Here is a 15,684-nt window from a genome sequence, read left to right on the forward strand (position 1 = left end):
GGCCCGGCCGCGGCGCGAGGCCCCACTCCCGTCGACGCTGCGGCCCCCGCGCGCCCCCGCCATGGAGACATCCCGCTCCCCTTCTCCACAGTTCGCCCCGCAGAAGCTGACCGACAGGCCCCCACTGCCCGTCCAGGACGAGGTCGCCACCAGGTACGGCCCCTGGGACGGTGGCCCAGGCGCCCACAGGGGGTGGGGCTGGGAGGTTCCGGTGGGGCACGACGGGGAGTGCCTGGACCTCAAGTTGCTCCAGGTGAGGGGACTGCACGGGACAACCCAGGGCTCCTGGTCATGTGGATTGTCACCTCGGTGGGGAGCTGGCCTGTTCTCCAGGCACAAGGGGGTGATGCAGGTGGGGGCCATCATGTCCCTTTCGTCCAAGCCCAGCAGTGGCATGGGCCTTCCCTCTGGGCAGCTGCCTACAGGGCTGTGTTTGCCCTCAGCACTTGTCCGTTGGGAGAACCTGGATTAAAGTAAGCCAGACACCCTCAGGAGACACTGCGGTTTTCCATAAGGTCCAGTATGTCCACACTTAAGTTTATGTTTTTATTTTTGAGAGAGCAAGCAGAGGAGGGGCAGAGACAGACAGGGAGAGAAAATCCCAAGCAGGATCCACACTTTCAGCATAGAGCCCGACGGGGGGCTCAAACTCAGGAACCGAGAGAGCACATCCTGAGCCGAAATCAGGAGTCACACATTCAACCCACTAAGCCTCCAGGCGCCCCTGTTCTTTTCCTTTCACCTCCAGAATAACTGGGCAGAGACGACAGCAGAGAGATGATCCCATATCTCCACTAGTGTGGCCTCGTAACCACAGCCTCGTGGGGGGCCAGTCTGCTGTGTCGTGCAGAGCGTGGGCGCCACTTAGGTGACCTGTGGGTGGGGAGCAGTGTTGTTCGTTCTGAAAGGAAGGAGAAGAATCATGTGTGCTGTGCGCTGGGCCGAGTACAGGATACTGTTCCGGGCAGGCTGGCACAGACCGTCCCAGGCCGCCGGCTTCTTGGGAGCTGCTGTGAGCTCAGAGTCCTGTGTTCCCACGGCGCTCGTGACCTGTGTTGGCTCAGGAAGTCGGGACTATGTTTCATTTTTTTCTTGCCTGAAAGCAGGTATTGATTTTCTCATCGTGTCTTTTGCACGAGCTTGAGGGATTTCAGTAAGCCGGGATGGTACTTATTGAAGATGGGGGGGAGGGGTCTGCGGGTACCCACGTTAGTGTTCCCATGCATCAGGTTGTTTTGCACCCTGTCCTCTGCTTATGAGTGCTCACACAGGGCCTGAATCCTGGTCGGCGTCTACACCACATGTGTACACTCTGTTCTTAGGGAGCTCAGTGAGGCACGTGGTGGCCACGCCACCTCAAAAGCTGCTACCAAGAAAGTCACTCATAGTATATCACATTAGCCATCGTCCTCACGAACGTGTGCGATCCTGGTACGAACGGGTGCGATCCCGTGACCTATGAGACGAACAAGAACCCGGGGTAGGGGTCCTGGCCCTGCTCTGTGTCCACAGTCAACTACCAACGGGTCAGCAAGGACAGTGTGCCCAGGCCGGGGCTTCCCAAGCTGCCGGTCATTTGGGCTCAGCGCAGAGATCCTGTTCTTGGGGCGCCTGAGTGGCTCAGTCAGTTAAGCGTCCAACTTTAGCTCAGGTCACCACCTACCTCACAGTGCTCAAGTTCAAGGCCCACATTGGGCTCTGCACTGATGGTGCGTAGCCTGCTTGGATCCTCTGTCTTCTTCTCTCTGCCCTCCCCCACTCTCAAAAATAAACAGACATTTACAAATTTAAAAGAGGGGCGCCTGGGTGGCTCAGTCGGTTGAGCATCTGGCTTCGGCTCAGGTCATGATCTCCCGGTTCGTGGGTTCAAGCCCTGCATTAGGCTCTGTGCTGACTGCTAGTTCAGAGCCCGGAGCCTGCTTCGGATTCTGTGTCTCTTTCTCTCTCTCTGCCCCACCCCTGTTCATGCTCTGTCTCTCTCTCAGAAATAAATAAAATGTAAAAAAAAAAAAATCATTAAAAAATTTTTAAAAGAAAGGGGTGTCTGGGTGTAGTTGGTTAAGCATCCTAGTTGGGCTCAGGTCATGATCTCATGGTTCGTGAGTTCGGACCCCACATCAGGCTCCATGTTGACAGCTCGGAGCCTGGAGCCGGCTTCAATTTCCGTGTCTCCCTCTCTCTCTGCCCTTTCCCAGCTTGCTCTCTCTCTGTCTCTGTCTCTGTCTCTCTCTCAACAACAAATAAACATTAACAAAAATAATTTTAAAAATAAATAAAAATGTAAAAGAAATTGCCCTGCTCTCTGCGGACTCTGATCTCTTGAGCATGAGCTGCTCGCCTTCTCTCCCTCCAAGTCCGGTCTCTCTGTCCCTCCAAGAGTGTGCGTGCTCTTGCCCGCTGGGACGCCAGCCAGGGTGCAGGGCAGGCGCCCCCCTTCACAGGCTGTGCAGCTGCCCCTGCGAGCCGGGCAATGAGCCCACAGCAGGGGTGCGGAGAGAGGAGACACGCCCTTTCTAGCCTGGGGCATTTCGGCACGGGCATCCGTTCCAAACAAAACTGTCCTAAAACTCCGTAGCTTACTTTTCAATCTCTGACAGTGGTTTGGGGGTGTTTTGCTTAAACTACAAACTGGAGCCTCTGCTCCCTCTCTCTGCCCCTGCCCCACTTGCACTATATCTCTCAAAAGTAAGTAAACATTAAAAAACCCACGACAACCCAGAACCATGCTGACACCCATGGGTGTGCACCGGCCCCGCCTGAGAGGCAGTGATGGGGGGCTGCAGGGAGGGGTCTGTGAGGGGAGGCCCATGTGTCACAGGCTCCCTGACGGCAGAGAGTGTAACTGAGCAGGGCTCACTAACGTTTGCACCGTCAGCCGCCGGAAGATGGGTGTTTAACCATCCGCCACTCAGCCACCCAGCCCGGGGACGCACCCTGGGCCCCTGCAGGGGGTTTGGGTGATTCTGAAAATGGAAACATGCCCGGTTGCTCGGCATCAGGAAACCGGGCCTCCTGACTGCCCCTCCCCGTCCCGGGTCTGTGATCACAGAGGCCCCTTCGAGCGCCGTGGCCGAAGGGCTCCAAGCCTGGCATCCCAGCTGGCAGAGGGGGCGGGGGGCCAGCAGACTTGTGTCCCGGGTAGGAGTCAATGGCTGGCAGGGCTCACGCTGTGTGTTCGGCACACGGCTCCTCTCTTTGCAGAATCGAGCGGGTGATGGACAACAACACCACGGTGAAGATGGTGCCCGTCAAGATCGTGCACTCGGAGAGCCAGCCCGAGAAGGACAGCCGCCAGGGCCTGGCCCGCACCATCGAGCCGCCCGCGCCGCCCTGCACGCTGGGCAAGGATCACATCAAGAGTCTCAGCACGTCGGAGCAGTTCTACTCCCGCTTCTGCGTGTACAGCCGCCAGGCCGCCGAGCCCCCGCCGCTGCCCCCCGCAGCCCCCAAGGACAGCGGGGCCTCTCCGTCAGGGCTCAGCTACGGGAAGACCACGGAGAGGACGGCCGAAGACCTGAAGTCAGAAGAGCTGGCCCGGGAGATTGTGGGGAAGGATAAGTCTCTGGCCGACATCCTGGACCCTAGCGCGAAGATCAGAACCACCATGGACCTGATGGAGGGCATCTTCCCCAAAGACGAGCACCTCCTGGAGGAAGCCCAGCAGCGGAGGAAGCTGCTCTCCAAAATCCCATCCCCCGGGACCGCCGACGAGAAGTGAGTAGGCGCTGCCGCAGATCCGCGCGTGGCCGCTCTGCGTGCTTCTCCCTCGGAGCGTCCCCAGGGGGCAGGAGGCTTCTCTGGGCATCTGTTTTCCTGATTGCTGTTGGGGACAGGTTTTCAGAGGCACTGGACTGTTCTTAGTACATTCTGGCCGTTCGAGGACCCACCCTCAAGAGCTGCCAGGGCCCGTTCCCGGGGATGCCGACTCTGGGGCCTGGCAAAGACGTGGGAACAGCGCACCCCTGCGGTGCCCACAGGCGCCTCTCAGAAGACCGCGCTTCTCAGCCGGGCCGCTGTCTCCCTCCAGGGACGCGTGGCAGTGCCTGGATACGTTTTTAGTTGTCACCCCTGCAAGGTGCTCCTGGCCTCCCGCGGTGGAGACCAGGCAGGCTGTCCCACATGTTAGGTGCACAGGACACCCCTCCTCCACAGTACTGCCAGTATGTGGGAGCGCCCGTGAGGCAGAGGGGGACAGAGAAGGTCATCGGATCGGAGCAAGAGGGAGCAGATGTGGCTGCCGGTGGAAGGCGCCTGTCGCATTCGAGGCCTTCTGGCCACGCCTGCGGGGAGCTGGGAGCTGCGTACTTGCGGACCATAGGCTCCTGCCAAAGACCATTCCTGTGCTCTCTTTCCTCCTGGGGGAGGGAGGGGATTTTTAGACATCCCTGCTTATTTGACATTTTCCCCTTTTAAAAAACGCATTCCATAGACCTGCGGATTCCCATTTGGCAAGATCTTTTTCTGGTCTAACATTGTCACCTGCTCCTCCACCCCCTTGGTGTCCCATCCCTCTGGCTGTTTGGTGAGTGGCACCTCACCACCGAAACTGTGGGCTGCAAGGGGGCGCTATGCGCACAGTCACAGCCAGTTGCCCTTCTGACCTTTTTACGTAGGAAAGCAGAGTCGAGCGTCCCAGCGGCCATGTCCCTGGCCACCAACTCCACTTACTATAGCACATCGGTCCCCAAGGCAGAGCTGCTGATTAAGATGAAGGATTTGCAGGAGGCGCAGGAGCCAGAAGAGGATTCGGGGAGCGACTTGGACCACGACCTGGCGGTAAAGAAGGTAGGAAAGGCCCTTGTCCACAACACCGTGCTCGTTGGAAGAGGGGCCGCACATCACTCTGCGTCCAGGGTGGACCATGTCCCACATGACCAGGGGCATTTGTGTTCAGCTTCTGTGCAGGACAGTGACATTTGGGACAATAGTGCGAAGCCCTTTGTGGTTCAGTGTTCTGTTCCAAAATTGGGCCTTTTCCATCGGGTCTCTTTGCCATCTTCTTATAAGATCAGTGTCGTGGTCAGTGGGCACCATTCGCATTCATTTGGAGGTCAAGTAATATGTGCCTTGTACTCTAGTTAAAATTCCGGGGACTTCAGTATGTGACCTTGTGCACGTTACATGTTCTCTTTGAATGTCAAGTTCAATACCTGTAGCCAGAAGATCATAGTCCCAACATAGTCAACTGCTTTGTCCATCAAAAGCCATCATTTGTTACCTCTTAGACCCCCCCCGGGGGACTTAGGGATGCAGCAGTATGTAGCCGTTCCTTTCCTGAGGGGAGCCTCTGTTGGACCAACATAAAAACACACACACTCAGCCCGGGGGCGGCACGCTCCAGCCCGGGACCCAGCGCTGGTGCCGTGAATGACGTTTTCTTGAAACACAGGCACGTGAACTCCTTTATAGACGCTCCCTGGGGGCGGCGCTCCCACAGCAGCGGGGTTGAGTAGATGCAGCTGACCGCGTGGCCTGGAAAGTCGAAGATTTTCACTGTCTGCCCCTCTATGGAAAGGGTTTGCCAACCCTCGATGTAGTACGTTGGATGGTGAGAGAATTAACGTGAAAGCTGAACGCAGTGCCTGCACGTGAAGCCCCAGACCGGTGGCCTTCTGAAGGGACCCGGGCCCGGCAGGCTTCAGCAGCACTGGGGGTGCGGGCTCAGAAGCTGCCCTGGCTTAACACACAGCAGGTAACGCCCACCCGGCCCGGGGCGCAGGCGGGTGACCATCCGACCTCGCCTCAGGTCATGATGTCCTAGTTTGTGAGTTCGAGCCTGCACCGGGCTCTGTGCTGACAGCTCAGAGCCTGTTTCAGATCCTCTGTCCCCCTCTCTCACTGCCCCTCCCGTCCCCCTAATAAACAAACATTAAAACAAAAAGAATTTCATCATGCGGAGGGGGGTGGGGCAGGCTGTCCGGAGCCAAGTTCACAGGGATTCATCTCAATCCCGAAGCAGCTGAGGTGAGGCAGTACCCTAGCAACCTGCGCCCCCCAAAAGCAGAAAGAGAAAAGAGCCACGTACCTGAAGGTCAGGCGGTGCCAGGGCGTGCCCCACCCCAAATTCGTCACAGCAGGAGAAACAAGGCTGTGTCGTAAATAAGGCCATCCACGGCTAGGGCGAAGACTGAGTCACAGCGGTCCAAACTGTACCTTTCTCCCAGTGTTATGAGAACACCTAAACACATTTTTTATTCTTTATTTGAAAAAAAACGCGGCACGCCTGGGTGGCTCAGTGCATTCAGTGTCTGACTTCGGCTCAGGTCATGAGCTCGCAGTTTGTGGGTTCGAGCCCTGCACCGGGCTCTGTGCTGACAGCTCGGAGCCTGGAGCCTGCTTCAGAGTCTGTCTTTCTCTCTCTCTGTCCCTGCCTTGCTCATGTTTTCTCTGTCTCTCTCTCAAAAATAAACATTACAAAGAAAGAGAGAGAGAGAGAGAGAGGGACGGAGGGAGGAAGGAAGGAAGAGAGGAAGGGAAGAAAGAAAGAAAAGAGAAAGACAGACAGAAAGATAGAACTAAAAATAGAAACTGCGATTGGAAGCCAGACACAGGCCCAGGACCAAAATTCTTATCTTTCATCGCCTTTAATCCTCTTGAACCGAAAAGCAAGTGTTCCACAAACTGAAAGTAATTTTCTTTTATGCATGGTCACATTATTTCTTCTATTATATCACAATATTTCTTCTATTATATCTGAAATCTGCCAGGGGTGATAGAATGCATGATTTTTGGGGAAGATTTTTGTTAAAGAAAAAAAAAAACTTTTTTTTTTTTTAATGAAAGCAGTTTTCCAAAGTCCTAAGCATATGGCAACAGTCACAAAAGGCTGCTTCCCTCCTTTTCTTTCCCTGGTACTATTTGGACAGGCTCGAGGACCTGGGAGAAACAGTGCACACTAGCCTCTGCGATGGACTCCCTTTGGCAATTCCTCAGTCTGTTTAATGCTAAGGTCTTCCTCAAAAACCAGGTAATCACGTGATGCCCCGGGTCTGGCGTGCTGACAGATCACGGAGATTTAAAGCTAATACAGTAGCAGTGACATTGGCACTGATAGCCACGGCTTGGTCCCTGGCCGCATTCTGACTTCATCTCCAGGCCTACACGCCTCGTCCACACGGCTCCAGTGAAAGCCCTACTGCGTCTCCAATACGGCATGAGGCCACCACCTCAGGACCTTAGCACTGGCTGTTCCCTTTCCCACAATGCACCTGGACACCCACCTGGCTCACCCCTCACAAGCTGTCAGCACAGAGCCCGATGTGGGGCTCCAACCCACAAACTGCGAGATCATGACCTGAGCCGAAGTCAGACTCTTAATTGACTGAGCCACCCAGGCGCCCCTTTCTTGCCGTGTTTAAAAACAAATTAGTGGGGCACCTGGGTGGCTCAGTCGGTTAAGTGTCTGGCTTCCGGCTTCGGCTCAGGACACGATCTCATGGTTCATGGGTTCGAGCCCCACGTTGGGCTCTGTGCTGACAGCTAGCTTAGAGCCTAGAGCCTGTCTTCGGATTCTGTGTCTCCCTCTCTCTGACCCTCCCCTGCTCATGCTGTCTCTCTCTGTCTCTCAAAAATAAATAAAAACCATTTAAAAACAAATTAGTAATTTATTGCTTTTCAATCAGGTTACTCTCAAAAGACTTAGTTTTACTGACATCCCTTTATTTAACTTTTTTTTTAATTTTTTTAATGTTTATTCATTTTTTGAGAGAGAGAGAGGACAAGCAGGGGAAGGGCAGAGACAGGGGGAGACACAGAATCAGAAGCTTCAGGCTCTGAGCTGTCCACACAGAGCCTGACACAGGGCTTGAACTCACGACCCGCAAGATCATGACCTGAGTCGAAGTCAGATGCCCACCGACTGAGCCACCCAGGCACCCCATTGTTTTAACTTCTACTTCCTGATTCTGTCTAGAACATGTTTCAGTCATGCAATTCAGTACCAGGTGTGAGACAGCGTAGCTGCTGTACATGTAAGTCTGCAGGCTGGAACATTCTAGACTCTGAAGCACAGACTCTCACGTGGGCCCTGAGAATCCTGGCCAAGGTGAAGGTGAAGCGAGCTTTACCCCGAGGGGCCACATCCTGCCTACCCCTGTGTGCCAGGACGCGAACAGGAGGGGCATAGGTTAGTTCCATTTCTAAATTACACGCCAGGGACTCGCCAGGAGTCCATCTCCCTCCCCAGATCTTAGAAGACCTCTCTTGTTCGATGCAAAATGAAGCCATCCCCACGCAGGTCCCTTTGTGAGACCCCAGGGCCCACAGCAGCAGCCGGAGTGCTGGGTCGGGTCAGCTAACGCGCGCTTGCTGTCCCCCGTGTCCCCACAGCAGGAGCTCATCGAGAGCATCAGTCGCAAGCTGCAGGTGCTCCGCGAAGCCCGGGAGAGCCTCCTGGAAGACATTCGCGCCAACAGCGCCCTGGGGGAGGAGGTGGACGCTATCGCCAAAGACGTCTGCAAACCCAACGAGTTCGACAAGTTCCGGATGTTCATCGGGGACCTGGACAAAGTGGTGAACCTTCTGCTGTCGCTGTCGGGCCGGCTGGCGCGGGTGGAAAACGCCCTCAACAATCTGGATGACACCGCTTCTCCTGGCGATCGGGTAGATACCACGGGTCTGACCTGGATCGGCGGGGGAGGGGACTATGGGAAGGCTCCCCGTGGGGTGTCGCGGCGTGATGCTGGGACACCATCTCTTCATCTGTTCCCGCCGGTCGTTACAAAGAATCTTCTCTTCCTAGCACGTGGTCTCTTTCACTTTCCGTGACCACGGGTGTAAGCGGGTCTCACGGAGTGACACTGGAGGGTGGCGTCGGTGCCTTTAACAGGAGTGCACGCAGCAGTGTGGAGACAGTCGAGGGCTTGCCCGCCTTTTCTCCCCTCTTGGGGTGTGCAGCCTGGAACACGTCTCCCAGTGGGTTTGCGTTGCACTTGTTCACGTGCAGAACACGGGAAGAAATAGCTCCCTTGTTGGCTCTACTTCCTGGGTCGAACATCATTTAAACATGTAGGGCCTCAAATGCTCCTCTTTATTCGTAAGATTCCCTCGCTGAAAGGGGGGCAGGAGACGCAGCCCTCTCCCTGACTGCAGGGGAGAGCGCTTGCAGGCCACCTACGTGGTCCCTACTGTTCTGTGCGCGGCCAAGTCGTTGGTATTTATCATTGGATTGTACCAGACAGCAGTGACGAGCTAGCCGGACCCTCGGGTGATGTTCAGATTCCACTTTCTGTTTCTCCCGTCTTTGTCATGTGTCTGAGAAAAGGAAAATAACACACGGGCGCCTGGGGGGCTCAGTCAGTTGAGTGCCCGACTTCGGCTCAGGTCATGATCTCGCGGTTCGTGGGTTCAAGCCCCGTATTGAGCTCTCTTCTGTCAGCACGGAGCCTGCTTGGGATCCTCTCTCTCTGCCTCTTCCCCACTGAAGCGTGCTCTTTCTCTCTCAAAAATAAAAATATTTTTAAAAATATGAACAAGAAAGAAATTGATTTATGCATAATTGGAATATTCTCGAGTATTGACTCAAGTGAAAAACTAGTATGGTCTTTGCAGCTCAGCTCGTCTTTAGTCTCTTTCCCTCCATGCGGGTGGAGCGGACAGATACCTTCTATAGAATTTGGGGATGAGGGAAGGAATGCCAGAACTGGGGACCACACGTCCGGTCTTCCTGGGTACCAGGCTCCGCAGCCCTCACCGCCTCCTGGGGCTTCCCAAGAATGGAATGTCGCATGTCCACTGCCGGGTGCAGGGCGGCGGCCCTGTCTCCAGCAGGGTTGGCATTAGAAGAGAATCTTCGTCAGGCAGCGGAAGCTTGGGGAACCTACGGTTTTCAGAGACAAACATAGTAACAATTAAAAGACGTGGCAGAATGTTGCGTAAGCCTTCCCCCATGTGCCCAGACAGGAAATGTGCACATCCGGCCATCCCTCGGTTTCTGCAGCTTCCTGTCAGTAGTCAGCCTGGTTGATTTCTCAAGTTTTTTATTTATTTATTTTGAGAGAGAGTACACAAGCCAGCATGGGAGAGGCAAAGAGAGATGGAGACAGAGAATCCCAGGGCTCTCCCCTGATGCAGGGCTGGAAGTCACCAACTGCAGGATCATGACCTGAGCCAGAATTGAGAGTCAGACACTGGGGCGCCTGGGTGGCTTAGTCGGTTAAGCATCCAACTTTGGTTTCGGTCATGATCTCTCGGTTCGTGGGTTCAAGCCCCGCTTCGGACTTTGTGCTGACAACTCAGAGCCTGGAGCCTACTTCAGATTCTCTGTCCCTCTCATGCTCTGCACCAGCCCTGCTCTCTCTGTCTCTCTCTCTCTCTCTCAAGAATAAATAAACATAAAAAAGAGTCAGACACTTAACCAAGCCCTGCAGGCGCTCCAGCCTGACGGGATCTTACTCCAAAGCGCACTTCTAGACTCCGCTCACATCCGTTTCCCTTCGGGCTGTAACTGCTTTGCTTTGCCTTGTCTGTCCGTGAGAACCCACTGTGCAGGTGACACGAAGAGCGAGTGGTGCACGGGAGCGGGCAGGGGCCTGAGGGAGCTCAGTCCCAGACGCCAACACCGGTGTCTGCTTGGTGGCGGCGGCCACCTGCGTCGCCGCGCTCTGTGTGCGGGCATTTTACAGCCGCCGCATGCTGCTCTCCCGCATGGCTGTTGGTGACTGTCGTCGCCACGCTGCACCGTGGCAGGATGAGAGCAACTGTCCTGCTGCCCAGGTAAAAGTCACACCGGGGAACGGGAGCCCTGGCGTCCCCAGGTGACCTTGGAGGACTTGATGCATTCATCTCTTCTTTTTTTTTTTTTTTTAATGTTTTTAATTTTATTTTTGAGAGACAGAGAAAGACAGCATGAGCAGGGGAGGGTCAGAGAGAGAGGGAGACACAGAATCCAAAATAGGCTCCAGGCTGTGAGCTGTCAGCACAGAGTCCAATGCAGGGCTCGAACCTACGAACCTCGAAGCTCAACCGAGCCACCCAGGCGCCCCTCGTCTCTTCCTTCCTTAGTCCTCTTTGACCTTAGAAACGGTGGGGACCATTGCGTGTGTGTTTTGCAGGGGGAGAGAGTGGTTGGGAGCATCACGTTTTGGGAACAGGGTTGGTGGTGGCCCCCAGAGCGGGAGCCTTGCCAGGAGCCGGGGAACCTCCCTCATCGCCCTGCGTCTGACCTGCCTGTCCTCACTCCCTCACCATGTCTGGCAGACAGGCCTCTGACCGCGTGGGGTCCCTAAGTTCTTTACACCTTCTGAGCATCTCAGAATTTGGTCCTTTTCTGTCTGGGGACGGCTCCTGTCATCGTGGCTGCTGCTCTGAGCCGCCCTAGGCCGGTGGGTAGAACGAGGGGGTGGGACAATCCTGTGAGTCCTGGCGGAAGGGCTGGGGCAGCGGCCAAGGGCATCCTGCCCACGCCCCGGGCATCGGCTCTGCTCCCTGGCTTGGCATCAGGGTCTCCCCTGGACGGCCCGCGGGGCGAGCCCCTGCCCCGGTCCTCACCGGGCTCACCTCTCTCTCTCTCTCTCTCTCCACAGCAGTCGCTCCTCGAGAAGCAGCGGGTCCTCATCCAGCAGCACGAGGACGCCAAGGAGCTGAAGGAGAACCTGGACCGCCGGGAGCGCGTGGTCTTCGACATCCTGGCCAGCTACCTCGGCGAGGACAGCCTGGCCGACTACGCGCACTTTGTGAAGATGAAGTCGGCGCTCATCATCGAGCAGCGCGAGCTGGAGGACAAGATCCGCCTGGGCGAGGAGCAGCTCGCCTGCCTGTTCGACAGCCTGCAGCCCGACAGGGGCAAGTAGGGGCCGTCCGGGCTCCACCCCACCGGGGGGTGCCCACCGCGCAAGCCCTCCGGTGGCCAGAGGGCTGCTTTCGAGAAGCAATAACTCCCGTGTGTGTCTGTGAGGATTTATTTAACGGTTTCCAGTCTCCCCTGTGAACGCCGAGCAGAATGTCTCACCGGTAGCCATTTCGCTTTGCAGGTTCCCACGTGTGGCCCCAGCCTCCGGCCGTGGTGGGTGCCCGCAGTATAGACGGTGGGCTCCAGTCATGTATGCGAGTGGTCTTTCTCACTGGTAGGCGTGCCGTTCCTTCCAGCTTCTCATCCGGAAGCAACCCCCTGGGAAGCGGCCCGCATGAGTCTCGAAGGGGCATGAGGGGAGAGCCCGCCCCCCTCTTGCCTGGGATTCCCGCGCGGCGTGGGCTGCCCTGTTGGGCCCGCTCGGCCAGTGCTGAGGAGCCGTCCTTGTCCCTCGTTCCTGGTCTCCCAGCAAAGACTGTGACGGTGTGGTGATAATTTATTAACATTGCGGAAAGGGGGATGGTTTCCAAGTGGTTAAAAACCCACCGTGAAATGGCCAACCTGTGCGCCCTGGAACCGCACGTAAAGGAAAAGCACGCGTGCTTCAGAGCACACGTGCGACACGGGTAGCGTAGTCCTGACGTCACGGTGCAAGGGCCCCTTCCCTGCAAAGTGGAATTCCTCGGGTGATCGTGTCCGGTAGTAGTAATGTGCTCGCTACATACTTGTTTCGTGAGACCAACAGCACCTTCTGAAATGTGTCCCGTAGCACTCATTTTGTGTGCATGTGGTTGTTCGTGCCAATGGGCTACGTCTCTCCCTTTGCCTCGAAATCCAGCGCCACGCCCTACAGCTACTTTCCATTTACTTGGCAGAACCTGTGCTTTTTCAGGAGCCCCGTGGACTGTGACCACTCCCAAACCCAATCTTTTTCTGCCACAGACGTTATAGATTCCGTGCCATTTTTGTTAGTGGAAATTGCAAGTTTCTCAAGGAGTGCGTTCGTAAGAAAACACTGTCACACTGTTAGTTTCCAGTGGACAAGTCACAGACTGGGAGAAGAAATGAGCCACAGGTATGACAAAGGATCTGTATCTGGAACATATGAAGAACTTCCAGAAGTCAGGCGGGAGAGAACAAACGGCCGGTTAGTACGAGAGCCAGAAACGTAACTCGGTGCTTCACCAAAGAGGCTGCATGCACGGGGAAGAAGCCGTGGGGGAGATGCGCCACCACCAACGGCTTGCTTATGAGCTCCGTGTAACCTACGCCGGTGTAGACCTTCACAGACGCTCGTCCGATTACACACATGGTACACGGCGGGGCAGCCCTGTGGTCCACGTCACGTGGAGGTGACATCCGGACATTCATTTGATACACGGGTCATTTGGATCCTGGTTTCCCCTATTCCCATAAAAGTTTTCCGACAGGTGGGGACACGTCCCTTTGTCCGCGGCGACCGCTGCCCATCCCAGAACACACGTGCCCACAAATGTCTTAACGGAGCGGTGTCTGTACTTGGTGAGCCGAGTGGGGGGGGTGCTGGGCCCCTCAGCCACGCCCCACGGGTGGCCCAAGCGGGCACGCTTCAGGAGCGCATGCGGTGAGCCCTCTTCGGAAACGCACTCATGCCAGAAAGGTCAGGCCCTTTTCAGAAGTCTCCTTTCCCATTGAGTTAAGCTATTTCTGACTTGAAAAAGTCTCCATCCTGCCAATGGCATGTCCTCCTTCCCTCCTGCTGTCGTCCCTTCCTGTGAAACTGGTCCCTTGAGAGAAGGTGAAGCTGGCTGTCCCCAGGCCCCCGTCACTCGCCCTCAGGGGGCCAAACTCAGTAATTCCAGTGGGTCATTTTCATGATGCATCTGTAAAATGTGAATAACAGAAGGTATGTATCTGTATCCAGACTCTTTAGGTCTTTTGAGGACTTTCTCTTCTACATAGCAATACACAGTGCTCTGTCACCACTGTCCTGTTTGCGTCTTCACCGTCTAGTTAGCGGGGACCCAAAGATTGCGGTGAGTCAGTGTACAGATCTCTGTATGTAGCTGTGTCATTGCATACAGCCACAGTCTGGTGCTAATGCTTTGCCCGCGGCACTCTTAGGTGGCAGCTGGTTCTGGCCCCTGGCCTAGCACAGCTGTGCGATGCTCCGGATAGCGAGAATTCAGTCAGGGGCATTGCGTGTGGCTTTTGTCCCGCAGCACAGTGTGGAAGATGCGTACCTACTTCATGCTCGACACTTACCACTTCCCTCTCATTGGTCGTCCTGCTTGACTTTAACAGAATAAATCGTGTCTTTGAGTGAATGGAGCATGTCTTTGACTTACCTACATTCTTTTTTTAAATCAAACTATTCTCACCATAGGTCAAATTCTTAGGCCACTGATAAATTGTGGAATTGATTATTTCGATGTGTGTAACTTGATGCCAGCCTAGCTAAGGCTGATCGATTTGCAGTCAGGAAAAAGTCAGGGGGCACAAGTTGTATCAGTTAGTGGTGGCCGTGGTTATGCTGCCTAACAAGCAATATAAGATCTCCAGGTGCGGTGAAGCATGGCCTTAGCTCATGAATGTGGAGGTCATGATGCTCTGCTCCCTGTGTCTCTCCTCTTTTCCTGGAACCAGCAGCCTGGCCTGGGAAAGGCCGTGGCGGGTGCACAGGAGAACAAACCCAGACACAAAGGTGTTTTTCCACACACCTGATTATATCACCCCGCTAACCTTCCATTGCTAAAGCAAGCTCCGCAGCGGCCTCAGAGAGGCGGTGGGAGGGGCCGTGACGGCACGTGGCGGAGTGTGGAAACCAGGTGTGAAGAATTCTGGCCGTGGGTGCACTACATCCCTTACAGTGGCGTCTGCTGTTCTGGGGAAGCACTCAAGCGTCCTGGCCCCAGAAGCCAAGTCCCGAGGGCCAGGCCACCCCTGCCACTCCCTAGCCTGGAGCCTGCATCTGATTCTGCATCTCCACCCCTCCCCTCTACCCCTGCCTCGCTCATGCTCTGTCTCTCTCAAATAAACATTAAGGGGCACCTGGGTGGCTCAGTCAGTTGAGCGTTCAGCTTCGGCTCTGGTCATGATCTCACGGTTCATGGGTTTGAGCCCCATGTTGGGCTCTGCGCTGACAGCTCAGAGCCTGGAGCCTGCTTCAGATTCTGTGTCTCCCTCTCTCTCTGCCCCTCCCCTACTCGCACTGTCTCTCTCTGTCTCTCAAAAATAAAATCATTAAAAAAATTTTTTAATAAACATTAAAAATTTTTAAGAAAAATTTAATAAATAAAAATCATTCAAAATTAGCGTGAATATTTACTGAGAAGGAAACATTCACAAGTTAGACTTATTGTAAGTGGATCAATACCACACAGTTTGTTTTTACTTCTGCCTTCTGCCAGGCGGCTTCAGGGTTCTGGAATGGTGAAGAGAGGAGTGAACGGGGGCGGTTCCGGTGCGGTCCAAGGTTGCTGCGGTGGCGCTCGGCGGCCGCTCTGCGACCTGCATGCCGTGTTCCATGAGCACTTGGGTGCCTGGGCTGGTGGACCGCACTGGTGACAGTGTGTCCCCTGGTGGGGGCCCATCACGCTTGTGCAGGATGAGCTGCGTGCGTCCCCTGGGGCACGGGGACATCAGACACTCGCTGCATGCTCAGACCTGTCTGCGGGGACTGCCGCAGGTCCGCGCCTGCGCACGGAGACGGGAGAGCCTGTTTCGACCACTTCCCGTGAAGAAAAGCAATACCTGGTGTGGCTCTCGTTCGCGCGCTGCATCCTGAGTCCCGGTGACCCGCCCAAACGTCCCGGTCAACCCAAGCAGGAGAGGGTGCCCTGTCCTAGGTCCCCCCAGGTCCCCCAGAGGCCTGTGGCCATTCCCGCACCTGACTCAGGCAGGCAGAGCGGAATGAC

At 55.6% G+C, this 15,684-nt stretch overlaps 1 protein-coding gene across 1 annotated transcript; it reads left to right on the plus strand.

Moving 5' to 3' along the window:
- The first annotated feature begins 6 nt into the window (after positions 1-6).
- On the plus strand, positions 7-14,098 carry SHROOM2 (shroom family member 2). The gene is made up of 5 exons (XM_029929977.1): positions 7-153; positions 3,202-3,714; positions 4,614-4,785; positions 8,329-8,601; positions 11,523-14,098. Exons 1-5 carry the CDS (start codon positions 62-64, stop codon positions 11,787-11,789), a joined length of 1,317 nt encoding a protein of 438 aa, XP_029785837.1. The 5' UTR covers positions 7-61; the 3' UTR covers positions 11,790-14,098.
- Positions 14,099-15,684: the final 1,586 nt, after the last annotated feature.

The sequence above is a fragment of the Suricata suricatta genome, chromosome X (genome assembly GCF_006229205.1).
Source record: "Suricata suricatta isolate VVHF042 chromosome X, meerkat_22Aug2017_6uvM2_HiC, whole genome shotgun sequence".
Classification (NCBI taxonomy): Eukaryota; Metazoa; Chordata; class Mammalia; order Carnivora; family Herpestidae; genus Suricata; species Suricata suricatta.

Bases quoted from the DNA above. Each gene is read 5' to 3' on its own strand.
- SHROOM2 (XM_029929977.1), top strand. From the start codon at position 62: ATGGAGACATCCCGCTCCCCTTCTCCACAGTTCGCCCCGCAGAAGCTG. The intron at 154-3,201 runs GTACGGCCCCTG...CTCTCTTTGCAG, and splicing joins CAGGACGAGGTCGCCACCAG to AATCGAGCGGGTGATGGACA. The intron at 8,602-11,522 runs GTAGATACCACG...CTCTCTCCACAG, and splicing joins CCGCTTCTCCTGGCGATCGG to CAGTCGCTCCTCGAGAAGCA.